General features: G+C 37.2%; 1 protein-coding gene across 1 annotated transcript in view; it reads right to left on the bottom strand.

Moving 5' to 3' along the window:
• DOK6 (docking protein 6) overlaps positions 1–21481 on the bottom strand; it is a 435938-nt gene that overhangs the window by 156421 nt on the left and 258036 nt on the right. The window contains exon 4 of the mRNA XM_030925729.1: positions 7442–7561. Within this exon, the coding sequence (XP_030781589.1) occupies positions 7442–7561 (120 nt within the window). The remainder of the gene's footprint in view (positions 1–7441; positions 7562–21481) is intronic.

The following is a 21481-nucleotide window of genomic DNA, read 5'->3' as shown; positions in this document are numbered from 1 at the left end:
GAGACTGGAAGTCCAAGATGAAGGTGCCAGCAGGGTTGATTTTTTTTCTGAGGTGCCTCTCTTCAGCTTGTACTGGGCCATTTTCTTCCTGTATCTTTATATGGTTTTCCCTCTGTGTCTACCTGTGTTCAAATTTCCTCCTCTTACAAGAACACCAGTCATATTGGATTAGGGCTCACCTATATACTCTCCTTCTGCCTCAGTTACCTCTTTAAAGGTATAATAAGTACTATCACATTCTGAGGTACCCAGGGGTTAGGACTTCGACATATACATTTTGAGTGAAACAAAATTCAGCCCACAAAATACAGAAAAGAGGTTTAACACATACGCAAGCGTCTAGTGATGCCGACTAAGAAAAGCCACACATGACCAAAAGGAATGAATGCAAAGGTTGCCACCATACTATAAAAAGATGTTAAAATGATAATGCAAAGATACTAGGATGAAATTTTTGCCAGTAATTTTGAAACTTTTCAAGCAATGGGCAAAAATCAATGGTAGATTTTTTTTAAAGCTAATTATAATTGACAGTACGTTACCCCCAGTTTTCAAGCTTTCATGTATATATGAGCATCACTGGAATTGTTAAAATTGAAATGTCTGGGCTCCACCTCCCGATGTTTACTTTGTAGGTGTGGGTGAGCCCAAACTTCCCTTGTTTAATGCGCACCCGACGTGAATGTGATGGGGATGTTCACACACATCCTAGAGAAACTGACCTTCCTGCCAGGCACTGTGCTGCCTGCTTTCCAAGTCATATCTTATTTAGTCCCCGTAACAATCCTCTGAAATAAGGATTGTCATTATCCTCAATGTGCAGAGTAAGAAGCAGAGATTAAGAGAATTTTACTAATCTGACCAAGGCCGCATAGTATGTAAAAACTAGAATAGTATGATGACATACTAACTTTGTCAACTTTTTCTGACAGGGTATGTATTTGACTTTCCAGCTTCATACAATATTTTGTTTTAGTACAGCAGAAAAAAAAATGGACAATCAAAACACGTACACCAAAAAATGAAATGCCAATATTATATGTTGAATTTATAAAGACTATATTGTTTCTTTTTGTGTTAAATTGCATTAATTTTCTGTCAAAGGAGGACTCACTTATCCCATTTTTTTTTTTTGTTCAAAGTTCAATCCCTGAGCACCCTTACCTTTTCCTCTAGACCGAACTGAAAGCTGGCAGAACTGATGTAGTCACAGGAGTTGGCAGAGGAAAAGTGGTTGTCTTATCTCGTTTCTATGCACCTGTATGCCAAAAAAGTTCCTTGTCTCTGCTTTCCTGTGCCATGTCAGTTTCTGCTTCCAGGTAATATCTAGGGTCCAGTCTGCATCTAAGGAAAAGTTGAGCACCCTCTCCATGCCACACTCAGTTTTGAGAAAATTCAGGTTCTTTACTTTCTTAAATCTCTCTGGCTTCCAATAACATTGTCTGCTAATTGTCCTATGCCTTTCATTAAACCCAATAGGGAAAATCACATTCTAGTCTTCTTTTGAAGAAACCTCCAATTTATACGAGATGACATAAGCAAGTGTCACTACCCACTTGACCTCCCATGGAAAGAGGAAAGACAAGCGATCTATTTCTTTGTTTCCATAAAACTCTTCTTTTCCAAGCCACTCTTTTCATCTTGTTGCACATACCTGGGAGCAGTAATTCTGGATTCAGTATTCTCCCCTAAAAGCTTTTCCCCTTACATAGACATGAATGCTTTCAAAATCTGCATCTTTATCCTTACTGTGCGGAGGGGATGTTCCCAGGGCAAAAGAACCAGGATTGGTCCTTTGGTGCTTCAAGATATTTCTTCATGCATACATCTCCTTTATAACAGTACAGTTAGACACAGAAAAATGGATCATTTAGATTTGACATTGTGAGAAGAGAAGCACTACAAAACATCTTTTGCTTTCCTGAAGCATATATGGCAAAGTATAGGGAGAAATAAATATAGCTTTGACCTTTTTCTGGTGTAGTGTGTATTGAAGACCACGTGAGAAAAGTGGTGGTTGTAATTTGTATTTTTCAAATTATACGTGGTGTCTGTATAAATCAAATAATAAAAGTAAAATGGTACAACACAATGGCAGGCAAAATTGCTATGGTTACATTCAAGACTTTGTGTTGCATCCATTAGTGTCATCTTATTTCTTCTAGAGGGGCTGCTTCCGTAATCATTGCCTTGCAGCTTTCCCTGTGGATAATAACCTCTGTTGATTATATCAGCATTTGTAAATATGTGTTTCATGGAACACAAATCCCACAGAATATGAATACATGTTATGTGCAGAAGGAGGTACCTAGGTCACGTGAGTTTGGGAAATGTTGGGTTATACAAAGTTAAACAGATTTATTATAGGACTTCTCAACAGCTTTACTAATGTATATTGTGACTATCATGCTGGGCTGGTATTTGTTTCTTAGGGCTATTATAACAAAGTACCAACAACTGGTTGGCTTAAAATAACAAATATATCATCTCACAGTTCTGGAGGCTAGAAGTTTGTAATCAGAGTGCTGACAGGGCCATCCTCTCTCTGGCTGCTCAACAGAAGAATCCTTTCTGGCTTTTTCTAGCTTCTGGTGTTCATGGACAATGCTTGATGTTCCTTGGCTTGTGGACGCGTCATCATTCCAGCCACATGACCATCTTCTTGTGCATCTTCACATCATCTTCCCTCGTCCATATCTGTCTGAGTCCAAACCTCCCCTCTTTATAGTGACAGATGTCATTGGATTATGGCCAACCCTAATTACCTCATTTTAACTTGATTGCCTTTACAAAAAAACTATTTCCAAATAAATTCACATGCTAAGTTATGGAGGGTTAGGACTTCAACATATCTTTTTGGAAGGGATACAATTGTCATATAGTATCAAGTTCAAGCGACTGATTCCCTCGCTTCAGGGAGCAGATCATCATCATCAGAGTAATATTTTCAGGAACTCACTTTGGGCAAGGCTAGAGCGTATGAGTGGCAGTTTAGAAACTCAGACGTGGGTATGCTTGGGTGTTTTTCCTGGTGCAAGAGTTGGTTTTGCTCAGTGTCATCCCACAGACAAAATTATTACCCTGGAAAACTCTTTTGTTTGGTTATAAAGAATATACAAGTGAATAAGGTTCACCCCAGATCATTAAGATACTGGGGGGAAATCCTCAAAATAGAGGTTTATTGTTGCCATTGTTTTGTCATTAACTGGTTATTTTCCACATGAGTAAGGTCCTGCTAGTATTGGCTTTAATCATTGATGGACATTAAGAGTTTCAGACTTGCCTGATTGAGAAAGCTAATTTAGAGGAGTAAAAAATAATTATAAAAATAAAAGTGCAGGCTACTTTGATTAGAATTAATCTCATCTCTACCACAGTACTTTTGTTTTTATTTTGGCATATATTTTATTATACCTGAGATAGTAGATTGTGTCAATTTTTGTATCAGCTTTTCACTTCCTTTCCATATGTCATATATTCTAACTCCTGTTGTGAACTCATAGATGGGGTGTATTGTGCTTCTTGACTTTGGGCTTGGCAATAGGACTTGCCTTAGCCAGTGGAATGTTAGTGGACATGAAATACGCAAAGGCTTAAATTGTGTTGCAAATCTGGGCATACTATCATGCATTACTGTTATCTTTTATTTTGATAAGTGTGCTTTAGGAAGTTGCAAGTGTAAGGAGATTGAGAAACAGATGAAACAGACCCTGGCATTGTCTGCAGCTTGGAGCCAATCTCAGCACAACCCAGTCTAACTCAGCCCAACTTTAGCCTTTTTACCCGTGCCTGAACAATGAAGATCTGCTTATAGGTCTGTACTACTGAGATTTTTGAGGACCAAGTATGCACTTTTCTGTGGCAGTGTCATCTGAAGTCAGAACACATTTTCCTGTGTGTGTGTGTGTGATTGTGCACGTGTGCATGTGAACTTGTGTCCATGTCACTTTCCCTATACCATGTGAGATTCTGGGTCGATATGAAAACAGCTGACAGCAGTAGATAAAGATGATTACAGCAAAGAATTTAATCAATAACCACTTTTATCTCAGCAACACACATTATCTTTCACCTTTAAAAATTATTTGCATAAATGTCTCTTCTTAGCTAGTCTCAGGGTAAATAAGACCCGGCTGTCTGAAGAGGCAGGAAAACACGAGAGAGGAGAAGTAGCAATTTTGAATGTCAAAAAATGCTGTGATAAAGACTAAGCGGTGTGACTTTATTTAATGATAGAATACTGCAAGATCACCACAAACCACATTAATGTATTTAATTACAGCAATTCTGCACACATGCATATCTTAGCTCTTAGGGAAAAAAGTTCAAACTAATCCAAGCACATTACTGGCAAAATAATAAAATCATGTTTCTGATGAAGATTAAGTTATATAATTTAACAGTAAAATGTCTTAAAAAACTGAATCTATCGTGACAATTCTTTAATAAAAGATTATTCAATCTCTCTATATTAGTGACTTCAACCATGTATAAGGAAGTTAATGATTTTGTTTATTTTAAAAGATGTTATGCTTGAAGAGTCTAGAAGAGTGACTGAGAGTCAGTGAAATGACAGCTTTAAAAGTCAGTTATTTTTAAAGACTTTAGTTAGCTAAAATGCTTTCTCTACACATATAAGTAAAATAAGTGAGTATATTGTCTAAGAAATAGGTATCTACTCCAAGGCCTGGGTGGGAGGGTTCAAATTGACGGATGCGATATCTTAGTCTTTACCATGAGGTTTTATAACTTGTAATTTTTTGAGGGAGCATTCTAAATTGGAATTATCATAGGTGTGTGAGAAGCCTGTTGATTAGAAAGTGAGAAAATTGGGGTATATACCTAAGAAATTGTGCCAATCTCCATATGTATAGTTTTTTCTGTGTGTACACACTAGATTATTGAGCTAGCAAGAGTCGAGTCTGAGATCTTGATATTGCCTCAATGTTTATTCCTTTTATTATTCTCCTAAAGTGTTAATGCCAATTTTAAAGAGGTCTAGCTGGCTCTGAATAGGCAAGAGGAACAGAGAAAAGGTGTTATCATCAAAACTTACGGAAGCTCTTTAAAGAAGGGGGTGCAGACTTGACGAACCCTGAGCAATGGCTGTATCCATGGCCTTGGCAGTCAAATAAGGAGCTTCCTCCAAGGGGAAGGAATTACCCTTTTCCAGCTAAATAATTACTCATAGATTTGTTGACTATATTTTTAAAGCACATATATCCTTTTTTTTTTGAAGTTAGGATTCTTAAACATAATTAATCTAAGAAAAGCATTTATAGCATTGGTGATGTAATTTCAGTTCCACTGTAAAGTATATGCAGGAATTATTTTTTCTCTTTATTTTGACTGTGTGTGTGTGTTTTAAAGAAACGTGCTTTTGATGTAGCTTTGGCATTTTATTCTGTTTGTCCTATTCTAAAATAACCCTGTATTAAAATTTCTCTTTATGTTCTAGACAAATTACTTTGACCTTCTTATCAAAATAGAAATAAAATTATGAGAAACCAAAGAAGTACGTTGTACATTTGGATGGAAACCATATATATCTCCAGGTCTTCAAAGTAAAAAGCATACAGTCCATGTGGCTAGAGACACAGTATTTCTATTTATAAGCTTAATTTATTCACTTGTATCATATTTCCTTTATGTAGTACTTGACAAATTTTTATCAGAAAGAGGTTTTTCCTTTTCTTAAACTGTGAATGAAGAGCATCCATTTTAAGCAGCACGATTATGGAGCCTCTGTGCTTAGCACTACTCTCAGAAAACAAATTGGAGATGAAATTTGAGAGTGTGGGAGAGGAACTGGAATATAAATCTGAAGCTAAAGAGCTACAGAAATGATTTGGTGACTTTCTAAAAACTCAAATGGAAGCAATGTCTGGTACTTATATATGCTCATGAGCAATTAGCAGAAAAAAACTTTTTTCATTTTAGCAACAAATAAAAAATAGTACCACAATGGGCCATGAGCTAGCAATGGTTGTTGACAGTATTATTAGTAATAATGAGATTATAATCATCATGTGCTATCATGTGCTCTTTTACCTATGCTATCTAGTTTATGACCCACAGATAATTCAAGAATTTCTTTCTTTTTTCTTTCTTTGAGATATGGCCTCACTCTGTCACCCAGGCTAGACTACAGTGGCCCAATCTTGGCTCACTGCAACCTCCGCCTTCCAGGCTCAAGTGATCCTTCCACCTCAGCCTCCCGAATAGCTGGAACTACAGGCACACGCCACGTGGCCTGCTAATTTTTGTATTTTCTGTAGAGACAGGGTTTCACCATGTTGCCCAAGCTGGTCTTGAACTTCTGAGCTCAAGCAATCCACCCACCACTGCTTCCTAAAGTGCTGGGATTACAGGTGTGAGCCATTGCGCCCAGCCCAGAATTTCTTCTTAATAAATAGTGTCAAATTTCCTCAATATCCTTCAACCTTTCAAAAAACCGATCATCAAAACTTAGCAACACTAAAAAGTTTCTATTTTCACACTATTCGATCATCTGGTGGTGGTGATAATATTTTTAAAAATGACCTCACAATCAATGAATATTGACAGACTGAATAATATTACTTCAATTCTGTTATTTAGAGTTGCTAGTCATGAACATGCAGTATAAATCGTTATGAGACATTAGAAACTCTTGTTAAACTAGAGAACGGGATAGTAAGTAAACACCATTAGAAACCAACACCTCAGTTTTGTCAAACCCTGAGATTTTACTCACTGTACTTTCCTCCTTGTAATATTAGCCAAATGTCCTAAAAGCTACTGATAACCTGATAAGCCAAATCTGTTAATATAGACTCTAAATCTATAACAAGTCTCAAGAAACTGGAGGGATGCTAGCCATTCAAAAGCCTTCTGTAGAACAAGTTAACCTATTAGTTATTTATTGGGATAAAAGGCAAGGTCACAGACAAGAAGTTGGGAGACCTGGGTTTGTACCTTAGCATTTTCTCCAGTTGTTACACCAGTGTAGAAAAGTTCCTTAATAACTTGAACGTTCAGTTTATTTTAATATTATATTTATATATTTGAGACAGGATCTTACTCTGTTGTCCAGGCTAGAGTGCAGTGGTGTGATGTTGGCTCACTGCAACCTCCTCCTCCCAGGTTCAAGCAGTTCTCATGCTCTGGCCTCCCAAGAAACTGGGACTATAGGCACGAGCCACCACACCCAGTTAATTTTTGTATTTTTAGCAGATGAGGTTTTACCATGTTGCCCAGACTGGTCTCGAACTCCTGGTCTCAAGTGACGGGTCACCCTTGGGCTCCCAAAATGCAGGGATTACAGGTGTGTGCCACTACACTTGGCCTGTTTGATTTAAAAAATATGATTGGTCTAAAACATTTCTGAGCTCCTTTCCAGTTTCAAAGTTCTACAGTTACAAGGGTATTCTGAAGTGAAGGAAGGCAATCTCACACCTACCATTCTGTTCCCGCTGCACTCCTGCTGCCAGAAGGTCGGGCTCCCCAAGGCTGATGTCATTGAGCCTGGTCCCCAGACACTCCATGCAGAGGTGCTTGCACCACTCCTCGGCCTCCAGCTCTGAAAGTAACCACAACATCACCAGTCAAGCAATGCTCCCTAGGAATGATGGAAGAAGAATGTGCCCTTAACCATTTTCCCAGGTAACTGGCAAGAGTTAAGAACCTGCCTTTAAAAAACAACAAAATACTGTATCTAGGAAGTGAAAATAAGTCTCAAAAATTATTTCCCACTCTTTGACATTATATTTTTAAGTGGTTTATCTTATTTGTAGTACTTTACCTTATCTACAAATAATAGTCTGAGAATATTTGTTTCCTATATAGCATAGTTTAGATTGACTTTATTTGGGGAGGAAAATTTACTTAATAAATTAGCCAGGTTTAGTTACCTGGCTAACTTATATATACTACAAAACATCATGCTTTACATTATATATATACACACCACACATGCACACACGCACACACACATAATATATATATACACATACTTCAAAACATCATGCTTTACATGAGACATTTAATTTTATGTCAATGTAAAAAATTAATAAAAAATATATAAGTGAATAGTTGAAACAATATCAGGATAGATTAAACAAATGAACGTTTTCCTGAAAGTGACTTAGATTTATATGAGTTTGAAGATCTGATCCCCAAGTCATTGTGAATTGTAATGGATCATAAATTAGCTCTAGAATGTGATCATTTTTCTCTGTAAATGATACAAATTAGGCTATTATTTTTTTTAAAAAATTGGGGTAGAATCTTAAAAGTATGTCTTTGGAAAATTCCAATTACCTAAGACATTGATTAGATCATTGCTTTTTTGTTTGTTTGTTTTTAACTATGATTACTTCCCAATTTCTTTATAATCACATTTTCCTCTTGCTTAAAACATTATAATGTTATAGCAACACAAAATCCTGTCATATCTAAAGTTTTCACAGGCTTTCATAAACGTAAATGAATTTGACTTTGGTGTAAGCCCTGTGTGAGTGAGGTAGCCAAGGGTTAGGGTCATACCTGTACCTCAAATCATTGGTCAGCACCAAAACAGAATTGGAAATCAGCCAAGTCTTCCAGCTACTTTACTATGCAGAAATTTGAAAAGGGATCTCAGCTTTAATATTTTAGGCCAAGCTCAAATATCACTGTACAGAAATTGGATAAGAACTTTCCATTGACATCTGCCCAGAGAAGTTTCTGACTTCCATACAGCATAAATCTGTACTAGAACAGTTTAATACGGATTCTCTGTAAATCTCTTGTTGCTCTCTGTGGATGACACCTCACCCTTTGCCTTGGCATTTTAAACTCCCCATAAAAAGTTATCTGTGACAGATTGTCTTGACTTTAGGGATCTGAATACCAAAACTAGGCTCTCCTTGACGGTCAACACCATCAAATTTGGGTAATGTTTTCTTTCTGAGCTTAGTCACGTTGCCTTTGCAGCAACAATAAGTTGCATCAATGAGATGTGAAGACAAATTTGTCATTTATTTTTAGTTTTTTCAAGACCATGACATACTTTTAAAAATAAAGAAAAAAGAACATGCAGTTCCCCATGGGATCCTATTCTAATAAAAACAATAGTTCCAATGTTCCCATCATGAAAAGCATTTTTTTAATCTATGAAAGTACAGTTTGCATGTAGGAGGGACCATCCCCTCACTGGTATAAGGCACACTATCAAACCGTGTCAAGGATCAGGAAATTTTCAAGAGAGCCTGGCTCCCTCACTTGGGTGGAGTCAGAGGCCTGGGATATAGCTGTTCAGGCATTTCCTTAGGAACCCAGAAAATAATCCTTTCCAACCACAAGGCTGCCAATATAATAAATGCACCATTTGCTGAGGTGATGGCTTACTAAAAACAAAAATAAAAACCAAAAAAACAAAAAAGCTTTTTTCTTCTAGGAAGCAAATGCTAGACTTTAAAGAAAAATTTTATAGGCGCAACAAAAGCATATATTGAATGTAACTTTATTATATACATAAATATTTATAAAATGTATAAAAGATTTAAAAGATTTTCTAGCAATCAATGAAAATATTTTAGGTTAAACCAATTTACATGCTATGTATCAAGAAATGTTTGAAATTTCTGTCAAGGGAGGCACTATGATTATTGTTTTTCTTTTAAAATTTTTACTGTTTCAAATTTTTCACAAGACTCCACAATGTAAAAATAATGTAAAGTCACATGCAATTAAAATCTTTCCTACATTATTGTACATAACAGTATTTCCACTTCTCTACAGATGAAGATGAAAATATCTAATGTGCTATTTGGGGGTAAAAATTAGGTGCCAAAACACCTTAGTGCCAATGTTCTCCTTAGCAGTGAGTCAGTGCATGCCCAGACGTTTAAGAAATATATAATTCACTCCTCCTTTGTGTTAAGCCTTTTGTCCTAGGGTTTAATGAGACAAAGAAAGCAATCATACAGTAAAAGGCTTCTATGAAATTGGAGTGGACTCTTTCAAGCAGAACTAAATGCAGAATTTCTGTAAGTGCTGGAACAAAGAAGTCTCCATCAGAGCAATGAGAGGTATTCATGGGCTCCTACCAGCAGATAAAGACGTGTTTCGCAGACAGGGCTTCAGCATTTTAGTAGTGTAGTAGCATATAAGACTAGGAAGTGCAAGAATAACAAAAGTAGAGTACATACTGTCACACTAAAGACTGAACTGTGAACTATTTCAAAGAGAGGAAGAGAGATTCTTAGAATTCAGGGCTCATTCCTTTATCAAATATATTGTGAACTCTCTATATGCCAGGCACTGTGCTAGGAGGTTTTATGAAAAACACACCATTTCTGCTTTCAATAATCATAGTCTAGTGGGATGGGCAGGTGGGTTTAGTATATGGTGCTCTGGAAGGCTGTTAGCCTAGCTAGGCAGAAACTGAGGAACTATGCCAAAGGCTCAGCAGAGTGAAAGTATCAGGGCAAGCAGAGAGAAAATGATGATGTGTGTGTTAGTGAGCAAGTGTGAGTGTGTACAGCAGTGTGTAATGTGTAGGTGTTTGTGCACACAGCAGTTTTGATGTGTGTGTGAGTGCATATGTACTCATATGTTTGTGAGTGTATGAGTGTGCATTGGAGGAGTCTGGGAGGAGTGAGGAAGTTGCTTGAGGCAGAGAGGGAAAGACATTTGCAGGGTAGCAAGAGTGACATCCCGTAACAGCTGGGGATAGCTCTGAGTTCATGTAGAAAAATGTGAGAAACGGTATCAGTTCATTCTTTTCATGATTTTCTAGTATTTGGCTGAATTAGATCAGGCCTAAAACTTCACCTCGTAAGTATTAACCTTTGTACTCTGTATACTTGGAACTAACAGTTTTGCTGCAGATAAGTTGAATTTCTTTGACTTTCAGACAAAGCTTTGGTTTTATAAATCTGTTTTTGATAGTCACCACCTTTCAAATATTACAACTGTGCTTTTTAATTTTTCTTTCTCAGGCAAGCTCTATGTATTGAAGTCTTTTAGTCTTTTATTGCATGTTAATTTTTTCACCATTTAATTGGTGTTTTTCTCTAAATTATCTTTCACCTTTCATTTTCATATTTTTTTTTACAGAACTGAGATTCAATACAAATGTAATAATCTGAACCCACCCACTACATTTTAAAATGTTTATTTTCCCATAGACTTGAGTGCCTTTTGTAATTTGCTTTATCTTTCAAACTTTTTAGTCTACACATAATGTGTAACTAATTAAATTTCATTATGGGAGAATAAAGACATTAAAGTGTTCTATCAAGTTTTCTATTTTTCTCTTCATGATGAAGTGCTTTTTCATTAAGACGCCTTTTTCAGATAGCTTGCAGCTATGTTCAAATTTTTAATTGAGTAAATAACTTTTTCTCTGGACTAGAAACACAAATAATGTTTTCGTTATGTAGAGGATTAGTTAAATGAAGAAATTTGGTAATTTCCAAAAGGAAAATTGAAAGGCATTTGGGAATTCTAAGACAAATGGAGACTAGAGATTAAATTAAACGGTGAATTATGTGACAAATGGGTTGACTGATGGGACAGAAAATGATGGGAGTCCAAAACCAATTCAGTCCAAGACTGTGGCTCCTGCCTGTGTTTCAGTGTCTTTTCATTTCTCCTCAGAATTCTGGGGAAAGTATGGTGTCTTACAATACAGTGGCATGGGACTGATGCAGTGCTGTTTTTAATTCTCATTCGAAAGAATCAGAAAAGACGTATTTAAATAGAAGGCCTTTAATAAATGCCTATTGACTAAATAATTAGATTCAAGCTTTATTGCTTTCACTAAGTTTAGTCCTTAACATAATGACATTAAAGTTAAATGATCCAAAATGAACTATATTTGACAACAGTAAAAGTTTTCATCATATATATATATATATATATATATACAGCAAATATGCCATCAGCTCAAAATTACATAGCAGAATTAAAAATAGCACTGCATCAGTTTCATGTTATTTTATTAGAAGATGCAAGTAAGAGTTTTTGTGTTAAAATAATAAGTCATTGTATCTAGTTCCCACTGGAGTTAGCTTTTATTAATAATATTTGGAAAATGTAGACAAAATACTGTTGTCTTCAGCATAAGCACAAATTCTTAATTCTATCTAATTCTTATGTTCTGTGCAGATTTGCTATGATTTGATGATAAAGGTTGTTTTCATATTTATTAACATCTTAAATACAGGCTTTGCCATAAAGTGAAGAAAAATGTTTCCCTTACAGCCTTTCGCTTAGAGAATATAAACACTCTCCCTTATTGTCATTTAAAAGTTATGGAACTATTAAAATATAAGACATTTTGGTGATGCTTTCATTCTTAAACTGGCGTGAGTTTCTACTTAACTGGCCTTGCTGATGTTTTACGGACTTTTGCTTCCCCGCCCCCCCCCCCCCTTTTTTTTAGTAGTAGGAAGACAAGAAACCAGTTAAAACCCAAACCTAATCCCAGCACTTTGGGAGGCCGAGGCAGGCGGATCACTTGAGATCGGAGTTTGAGACCAGCCCGGCCAACATGGCGAAAGCCGTCTCTACTAAAAACATTAGCCGCGCGTAGTGATGTGCGCCTGTAATCCCAGCTACAGGCGTGAGGCAGGAGAATCGCTTGAACCCGGGAGGTGGAGGTTGTGGTGAGCCGAGATCGGGCCATTGCACTCCTGCCTGGGCAACAAGAGCGAAACTCCATCAAAACAAAACAAACAAAACCACCTGAACACTTGCTTCAGCAAAGATCAAAAGCATGCATCTCTGGTAGCCCTACAGGAACAAGCTTTTTCTGTTGAAGTCAGATTTGTAGAGCTGACCAATGTAGAGATGGGGGAACGATTAGTTTTCTAAGTAGGAAGTGCATTTATTTTCTTTCAGTGGAGTCCCCCTTATTTGCTCCTTTCCACAAAGTTTACTGATATCTAACAGTCCTTTAAAGTGTGGTTCAAATATGGCCTTCTTAGTTTAGCTCTTCAGACCCATGTTTAGATGTGACACCTTTCCTCTACATTTCCTGACACTATACAGAGTTTTATCATAGCTCCTGAATATCAGATGAGATTAGGTGCATTCAGGGTGGTACGGCCGCAGACGCCCCTAAGTATCAATGAGCTATTGTTCTGCCTTTCCCAGTCAACTTTAAGAAATTGGAGTGCAGGAAACATACTTAGTCTAGTCACCCTTTACCCTAGAACAGCATCTGGATATGGAAACCAATACATAAATATGGAACAATTAAGTATATATAATTTGCAATTTATTCCCAGAAATTCAAAACAAATTCTAAAGCCAAATGCAAATAATTTGGTGAGTAGTCTCTTGGAGGATATTTTGAGGTCTCTATTGTCTCCATTTAAGTGGAGTTATAAGTCTTGCTTAGCTAGATAAAATAGATCTTTAGATTAGAAAGAGAAACGGACCTGACATGGTTCTCTATTGAACTTAGGTAATGATAAAATATTATCTATTCAAAAATGGTTTCTTATTTTATTGGCTATTTTTTCTTTCCACCTCATTAGAAATATTTATGCAACCCGAAGCTTTTGCATAAACTCTTTTAGTTTTATTTGTGATCAGCACTTGATTAAATTTGTATTTTTTATATAGATGTGACAGTGAAATCTTAGAAAAGGTCAATTTAGAGCCAAGGAAATGTGTTACCACCTAAATGCATCTTTGATGCTGATAATCATAACTTGTTTTCCTTGATTTAACATCAGTTTGATATATCAACTTTCTGAACTCAATAGGAAAAACCTTATTCTGCTACTTTTATGAATTGAAGGAGTGAGGTTAGGCTTTCAAACATGGCCAAAGAGAAAATCGCCCCTACCTATTTTCCAAAGTAACAAATGACAAATAGCAGCAATTGATAGAACAATCAAATGTGCTGCTTTTTTGCCTGATGAGAATTCATTGTAAAATTCTTTAACATGGAGGTTAGTAAATGACACAAGAGCTTAGAACAATTCAGAGAAAACAAGAAAGAGCAGAAATGGACACCAGTAAATGATCTGAAAAGAATGGTGTAACGTGTGTGTGTGTGGAGGTGGGGGGCAAAGATGGGAACTGGAATTTTTTTTAAATTACGAGCTTAAAAAGGATCCTTTCCACCAACTTGGAAGCTCACCTTGAGGACGAATGCATTTCTGTGATGGAAAGCCAGCATTGGGGTAAATTTTTAATAGATGCCAATAGAAAATGTGATGTACAGGCCAGGTGTGGTAGCTCATGCCTGTAATTCCAGCACTTTGGGAGGCCAAGGTGGGAGGATCATGAGGTCAAGAGATTGAGACCATCCTAGCCAACATGGTGAAATCCTGTCTCTACTAAAAATACAAAAATTAACTGGGCATGGCGCCATGCACCTACCCAGCTACTTGGGAGGCTGAGGCAGGAGAATCCCTTGAACCCGGGAGGTGGAGGTTGCAGTGAGCCAAGATCACATCACTGCATGCCAGCCTGGTGACAGAGTGAGACTCCCTCTCAAAAAAAAAAAAAAAATTGACACACAAGTTTTTTAGGCTTCTCAAGAATATAATCCAGCAGACAACTTTTTGAGGAAGAGGTGCTATCAACACCCTTTATCTTAGTCATACTTTCCTAAGATCCCAAAGGCAATTGCTTTCTGTGCAACTCCCCTGAGGTGGTTGGCAGTTGAGAGAGAAACAGACAGGAAGAGCCGTGTACAGGAAATGGGTATCTAAACCGGAAGTCTGAAATCATACAGAGCTCTAAAACTGTTTCTCTATACACAGCCAAACTTGTTACAAAAACATTTTGACATTAGTCCCTATTGAACATGGAACTGAATTTGGCCAAACGACACCAACAAATCTGAAAGTGTATTTATCCCAGAGCTTCCTGAAAGGAAGGAAAATCAAGTTGATAACAATAAATAAATAAATGAATAAATAAGTTGAAAAAAATTAACTTGATTTTCTTCTGAGGAGGACCAGTGCTGGACTTCTGTCCTTCAGAACTATAAGATAATAAAATTTGTGGTGGTGCTTTCTGCTGCTGTGTGTGGCAATTTGTTATGTCAGTAATAAAACACCAAAACAAATATAAAGGCCAAATATTTTATTCCATTCTAATAGGAAAGGTTCCAAGCATGCAAGTTAATGGGATGTGATCTATGAAAACAATTAGAAATATATATAAGGAATATGGTGTGGTTAAATCTGCTTGAAGCTTAAGAAATTAAATAGGAATTTCCTGATTATTAACATGAAGGGGGGAAAAAAAAATCTCAAGGCAGATAATGCTGATCTGCCAAAAGCCAACTGAGAAGAAGAGCAGGAGGGTCAGATGGAGGGTTGGAGCAACCACCAGAAAGATGAGATTCACCAGTAACCTGAAAGTACTGAAAATGTATGAAGGAAGAGATTTCGAAGGACATTGGGTATAAAGGACGGGTGTTATATAAAAGGCCAAGCCTGTGATTTAAAAAAACACATTAGGTTTAGAGGAGCAAGTCTTCCAGTTGTATGGCTTACATCACGAAATACTATGCAGCCATAAAAGGAACAAAATAATGTCCTTTGTAGCAGCATGGATGCAGCTGGAGGCTAATATCCTAATAGAATTAATGCAGAAACAGATAACCAAATATTGCATGTTCTCACTTTTAAGTGGGAGCTAAACATGAAGTACACATGGACACTAAGGAGGGAACAACAGATGCCAGGGCCTACTTGAGGGTGGAGAGTGGGAGGAGGGAAAGGATCAAAAAATCACCTGTCAGGTACTTTGATTATTATCTGGGTGACAAAATAATCTGCAATTTACTCATGTAACCTGCACATGTACTCCCCCGAACCTAAAATAAAAGTTAAAGGGAAAAGAATAAAAGCAAAGAGAGAGGAAGAAACACCCTTTAGCAATTGGGCGGTAGAGAGAAAAAAAAAAAAAAAGTAGAAGATTTAGGGTCCTGGAAGTAAAATGGTGCCACAGTATCAGGGAACAGACAATCTATCACAGAAGGCAAGCAAACAAAACCCTACCATATTCCCTGGGCCTTATTAAAATGACAGAAGAGGGCAGTATGAAACTAGGACTTTTTTCATTGACTAAATACTTTTAATTACAAACTGTTAACTATTGAGTAGGCAGATGCTGTTTTAACCTTTTTTGTTCAAATATTTAATTTCATAAAGATTGAGATATAAATTTTATGTGTTTATCATGTACAACATGATGCTCTGAGTCACATACTTTGTGGAATGATCAAATCCAGCCACACAACAAACTAGGACTCTTATACATCATCCAATATCATAAAAATCAGCAAAGAAAAATAAAAGTCCATAGAGAACAACTGCAGAAATTCAAGACAAGAAAATTCACACAAATTCAAATAAATGAAGGAAATAAACTCCTACCACACCTCAATCCCCAATAACATAAAGCAGAAGAAAACTACGAGTACACTCCAAAAATAGTTTAATGTGCTCAATCATTGAGGGTGTAAAATACAAACTTGAATCGAAAATTCATAAACTAAGAATGGAAATGAACAAAAACTAAGAAAAATGAAAAGAATGGCATGAATTAGAAAAAGAAGTGTAAAAAGACAAACCTAGGAATGAAAAATAAAGTACAAGGTACATAAGGTAGAATAGTCAAATGAACACTCAGAGGCATTGAGTAAAATACGAAAATAAAGTTGTCACTAAAAAAGAAGTAAAAAGGGTCGAGGAGAAGCAGTGGAAATGGACACCAGGAGAAGAGGAATGGTAACTAGGATCAATATAGCAGTGGAGTGGGGAATGGTGGTGATGAGAATCATTCACATTTAGGATATATTCAGGAAAGCCTATGAGATTTGCAAACAGGGTATGAGGGAAGGAGAAATTAAAGATGAATACAAAATTTTTAGCCTTTACAACTGGAAAAATGGATTTATCATGTGGTGAGATGATGAAGACTATGAGAAAAGCAGATTTAGAGGAAAATAGCAAGAGCTCAGTTTTAAGAATAATTCTTAGATTCTTATTAGTTATTGAAGTGGATGGATGAAGAGGCAGTGCAATAGCTCCTGGTATTCAGGAGAGAAATTCAGATCGGACTTAGAAATGTGGGAGTCAACAGCATATTGATTCCATTTAAAGTCATGGAACCAAATGAGATCACCAAGAAGTCTGAGTAGGTAGAAAAAAAGACATTTAAGGGCTAAGACCTGAGATACTCCCACAATTCGTTATTTGGGAAACAGACAGGGAAGGCAACTAAGACATAACAGACATTTAAGGAAGAAGAAACCAGAAAAACGTGCAATATGCTGAAAGCCAAGAACAAAAAATGTTTCAAGGAGGGCAGAGTAGCCGACTTTTTCATGCTAGCAAAGCTCAAGTGAAATGAGGTCCAAAAATTGATCATTAACCTGGAGAGCATTAGCTACCTTAATAAGGAAAGTTTTGTTAGAAAGTTTTTGTTACCTTTTTCTTAAGGTAGCATTAGCTCTCTTATTGTCTTTGCTGGAAGACAAGACAGCTTGAATAGGTGCAAGAGAAAACAGGAGAGAAGAGAAACAGAAGTTGGAGTCAGTGCAGACAGTTAAATATAGACAACTCAATCTAGAAGTTATTTATTTTGTAATTTTTGTTTTAGGTCAAGAAAAATATCTGGCACAATAGCTGCAGAGGGAAGGGACATCAAGAATTCTGCTTGATGATGAGTTCTAGTAGCATAAAAAATATCAGGATGTGCGCAGGGGTGTGAGAAGGAGTTGGAAAGACCGTTATAAAGCCCAATATATTAGATTCTAGAGATGAAAGACACAGGAGAAAGAGCATGTAGCTGCCATGGACAGAGATAAAGGGCACGTTGAGATTAATTCTGACAGCCCCATGCTGATGCCATGCTGACAAGACTAAAAACTAAGGGGAGATTGGGATGAGGGGTCCTTCTGGGAGCACAGGATCCCTGGTGGCTCCTACTGACAGAGGTGGAGCCTGCAGATGGGCAGACTTATTTCCTTAAAAAGAAGTTATTTCCTCATGACTGCAGAGGAAAGCCTCCTTGAGTGGCCTCATGCTGAGTACACAGCCTGTGAATCCCTGCTGATGGCAGCCTGCAGGCAACTTTTGCCAAAGGTGACCCAGGGTTGTCAGTGGGCAGTTATTTCTTATTCAATCCATGTAACAAACCTTGGGGTCTTTTTTGATATCTGTCATCTAACTTCTTCCATTCCTTCATCTCACATCATCCGTTCCATTCAATGAACATGTTTTTGAGTCCCACTATGTGGAAAACACCATAAATGGGCCAATATAATAGCAAATAGCAACATGGTGCCTGCATCAGGCTGAATATCTGATGTCGATGATTAACAGCCATTCTGTAGACTCACTGTGTAATTGAGAAAAAAAAAGTTTTGTTGGGTTAAGACACTGAAATTTTGGGATTGTTTGTTATAGTTGCATGCCTAACATTTCCTGACTAATTTTTAAAAAGATTAAAAAAAGACAAGAGGTCAGCTGAGAAGGGTGATGCTATGTGTCACTGTCTTGGTGCTCAGTCAGCAAGGGAAAGGAACTGGGCATTGGATAGAGGCTGATCCATGGCATGTAGTAGGGAAATATTTGGCTAAAACACTACCTGTAGTAACTTGGGGAATGGATTAGAAAATATCCACCCTAGGAAAAGGAGTTGGAAGATAGAATATTAGCAAATTCATCAGCATATGTTAATACCCTGCCAAATACAGCCTGTGGCAACTAAGAAAAAGAATTGGTCAGTTTGCATGCAGGATCAAAAGGAAATAGAGTGTATTTAAAACTTGGTGCTTTTCAAGGTTGAAAAAGGCAACTGCTTCTCAACTCCAAGTCAATACCAATAAAATAAAAATGATAAGCTTTTGAGCGACATGCCCTTTCATAAAGCCTGTGAATGGTTGAAAGCATCTCAGAGTAAAGGTCTACCCAAAGGTGAAGCCCAATAGGCTTGCTTAATAGAGAAATGGTTCAGGGAAAAGAGAGCAAAGGGGTGGTTCTCCCACCAAAACCTAAGGGCATAAGGTCTGAGAGAGAAACAGCAGGAGGCTTAGGATTGAAGAGAAGTATTTCTAGAAAAAAAAATCAAACAAAACTGTGGGTGTAACTACTGGCCCATGGAACCAAGTAAAATCGAATAGATCACAAAACTGCAAAGTTTCAAAGAGTTATACTGCCAAAGAAATCCAAAACTTCTCTAAAACAGTCAATCACTTTTGGAGCTTATAAATCATCCTTGAGCTTCTAGGGCAGAAAGCATCTGAAGAGGTTTCTTAGCTCCTGAAGATGTCTACTTCCACGCTCGCTTCAGAGGTCGACTTAAGGCAGACAATGGAAAATTGGAAAACTTCCAGAAAATGACATCAATTCAGATAACAATGGACTGCTGACCCCCTCCCAGAGTGCAACATTACTACCTAATCAAATAATTAGGTACCTATAATTAGGTACAAATAATCAAATACCTCATTCCACACAGCAAGGAGGTTCTGAAACTGTTTATCCCATCTCATTTCACAAGTGTGCATTGGGTCATAGGTTTCTAGCTCATAAAGAGTCACATCTGGACTGGCTGTAGGGACAACTTTGCATTGCCCAGAATCCTGGAGTCATGACTAAATGAGACATTGAGTTAGTGTCTTTTGGGGAGGAGTGCATGTATTTTTTTTTTCTTTTCTTTTTTTGAGACTGAGTTCTTGTTCTGTCGCCCAGGCTGGAGGGCAGTGGCACGATCTCGGCTCACTGCAACCTCCACCTCCCGGGTTCAAGCGATTCTTCTGTCTCAGCCTCTGGTGTATCTGGGACTACAGGCATGTGCCAGCATGCACGGCTAAATTTTTTTTGTATTTATAGTAGAGACAGGGGTTTCACCATATTGGTCATGCTGGTCTCAAACTCCTGACCTCGTGATCCGCCCACCTTGGCCTCCCAAAGTGCTGGGATTATAGGCGTGAGCCATTGCGCCCAGCCACATCTTGTTTTTAGGAAGAAAACAGCGATGTTCAGTGAGCAGAAGCATGCTTGGTGGGATCCTTTGCACAGTTTCTTGTTCAGCTGGATTTAGAGCTGCTGCTTTTGGGCACATGGCAAGATGGCATTTTCTCCTCTTTGGATGCAGGTGCCTGGCACATTGTGGGTAGTCAGAGTATTTGTTGAGTGAATGAAAAGTAAGTGAAATATTTTTCATATGTTTCCCTTTAAATGCACACAGTCTGAGAAGCCCTGAGTGCCTACAGGGTGATATTGCTTGCAGTTAGTAACATGGGAGGAATATGATGAGTGTATCTTTGTTTATTTCCAACAAGATCGCTGCTAGTGGTTTAGACCATTACACAACTAGGAATTCGTTTTTTCCTTCCAGTTACACATCCATAAAAGAAGAAAGCATAAGAACCACTGATGTTGAAATACAAATAATTATTGAGGAACATAAAAAGTGTAATTATTCTGATAATTTGCATAAAGATCATTAAGATTTACATGTTCTAGTTATATGAAATTAAAAGCCAGTATCAAATGAGAACCTATAATAAATATTATATTCAGATTAATTTTCCATTCATTGGAAAGAAAGATCATATATATTTGTGGAAAAGCACTAATAGGTCTGAAAAATGATTTCTGAGTAATGATGAAATTTGTATCAAAACAACATACAGAAGCGTGAAAATAAACTGATTACTTTCAGTTTAAAACTACAAGAATTTCGAACATTAGATTCTGAAATTAACACAACCTTTTAATGCATTAGTACCTTTAAAATTTCAACCTGTGTCTTATATTAGCTTTGTACCCCAATCCAAACATCACATAGCATTTTATTTAAAGATGTATTTGTTGACTAGTCACCCTTAAAAAAAATTAATGGCTTATGAAATGAGATAAATTAGTGTATTTTATTTATTATGAATCAGATAAATTTTATTAAACTTTATAATATTGTTGAATGGGATTTGTCCTCTTGTGTTTGGAGCCCTCTAAAAGTACCACTTGAGAACAATAGGCACTAGGCACTAAATAGCCACACATTCCACAAACATTCTTTTTTTGTTTTTTGAATGTGCATACAGTTCACTTGGCAATTTTCTAAAAAATGCAATTCTGATTTTTTTTTTCTTATTACTATTTAAGTTCTAGGGTACATGTGCACAACATGCAGGTTTGTTACATACGTATACATGTGCCATGTTGGTGTGCTGCACCCATTAACTTGTCATTTACATTAGGTATCTCTCGTAATGCTATCCCTCCCCCCTCCTTCCACCCCACGACAGGCCCTGGTGTGTGATGTTCCCCTTCCTGTGTCCAAGTGTTCTCACTGTTCAGTTCCCACCTATGAGTGAGAACATGCAGTGTTTCGTTTTTTGTCCTTGCGTTAGTTTGCTGAGAATGATGGTTTCCAGCTTCGTCCATGTTCCTATAAAGGACACGAACTCATCCTTTTTTACGGCTGCATAGTATTCCATGGTGTATATGTACCACATTTTCTTATA

Source organism: Rhinopithecus roxellana, chromosome 21, assembly GCF_007565055.1.
Source record: "Rhinopithecus roxellana isolate Shanxi Qingling chromosome 21, ASM756505v1, whole genome shotgun sequence".
NCBI lineage: Eukaryota > Metazoa > Chordata > Mammalia > Primates > Cercopithecidae > Rhinopithecus > Rhinopithecus roxellana.
The sequence above is the reverse complement of the archived record's forward strand: the minus strand, read 5'-3'. Positions and strand labels throughout refer to the sequence as shown.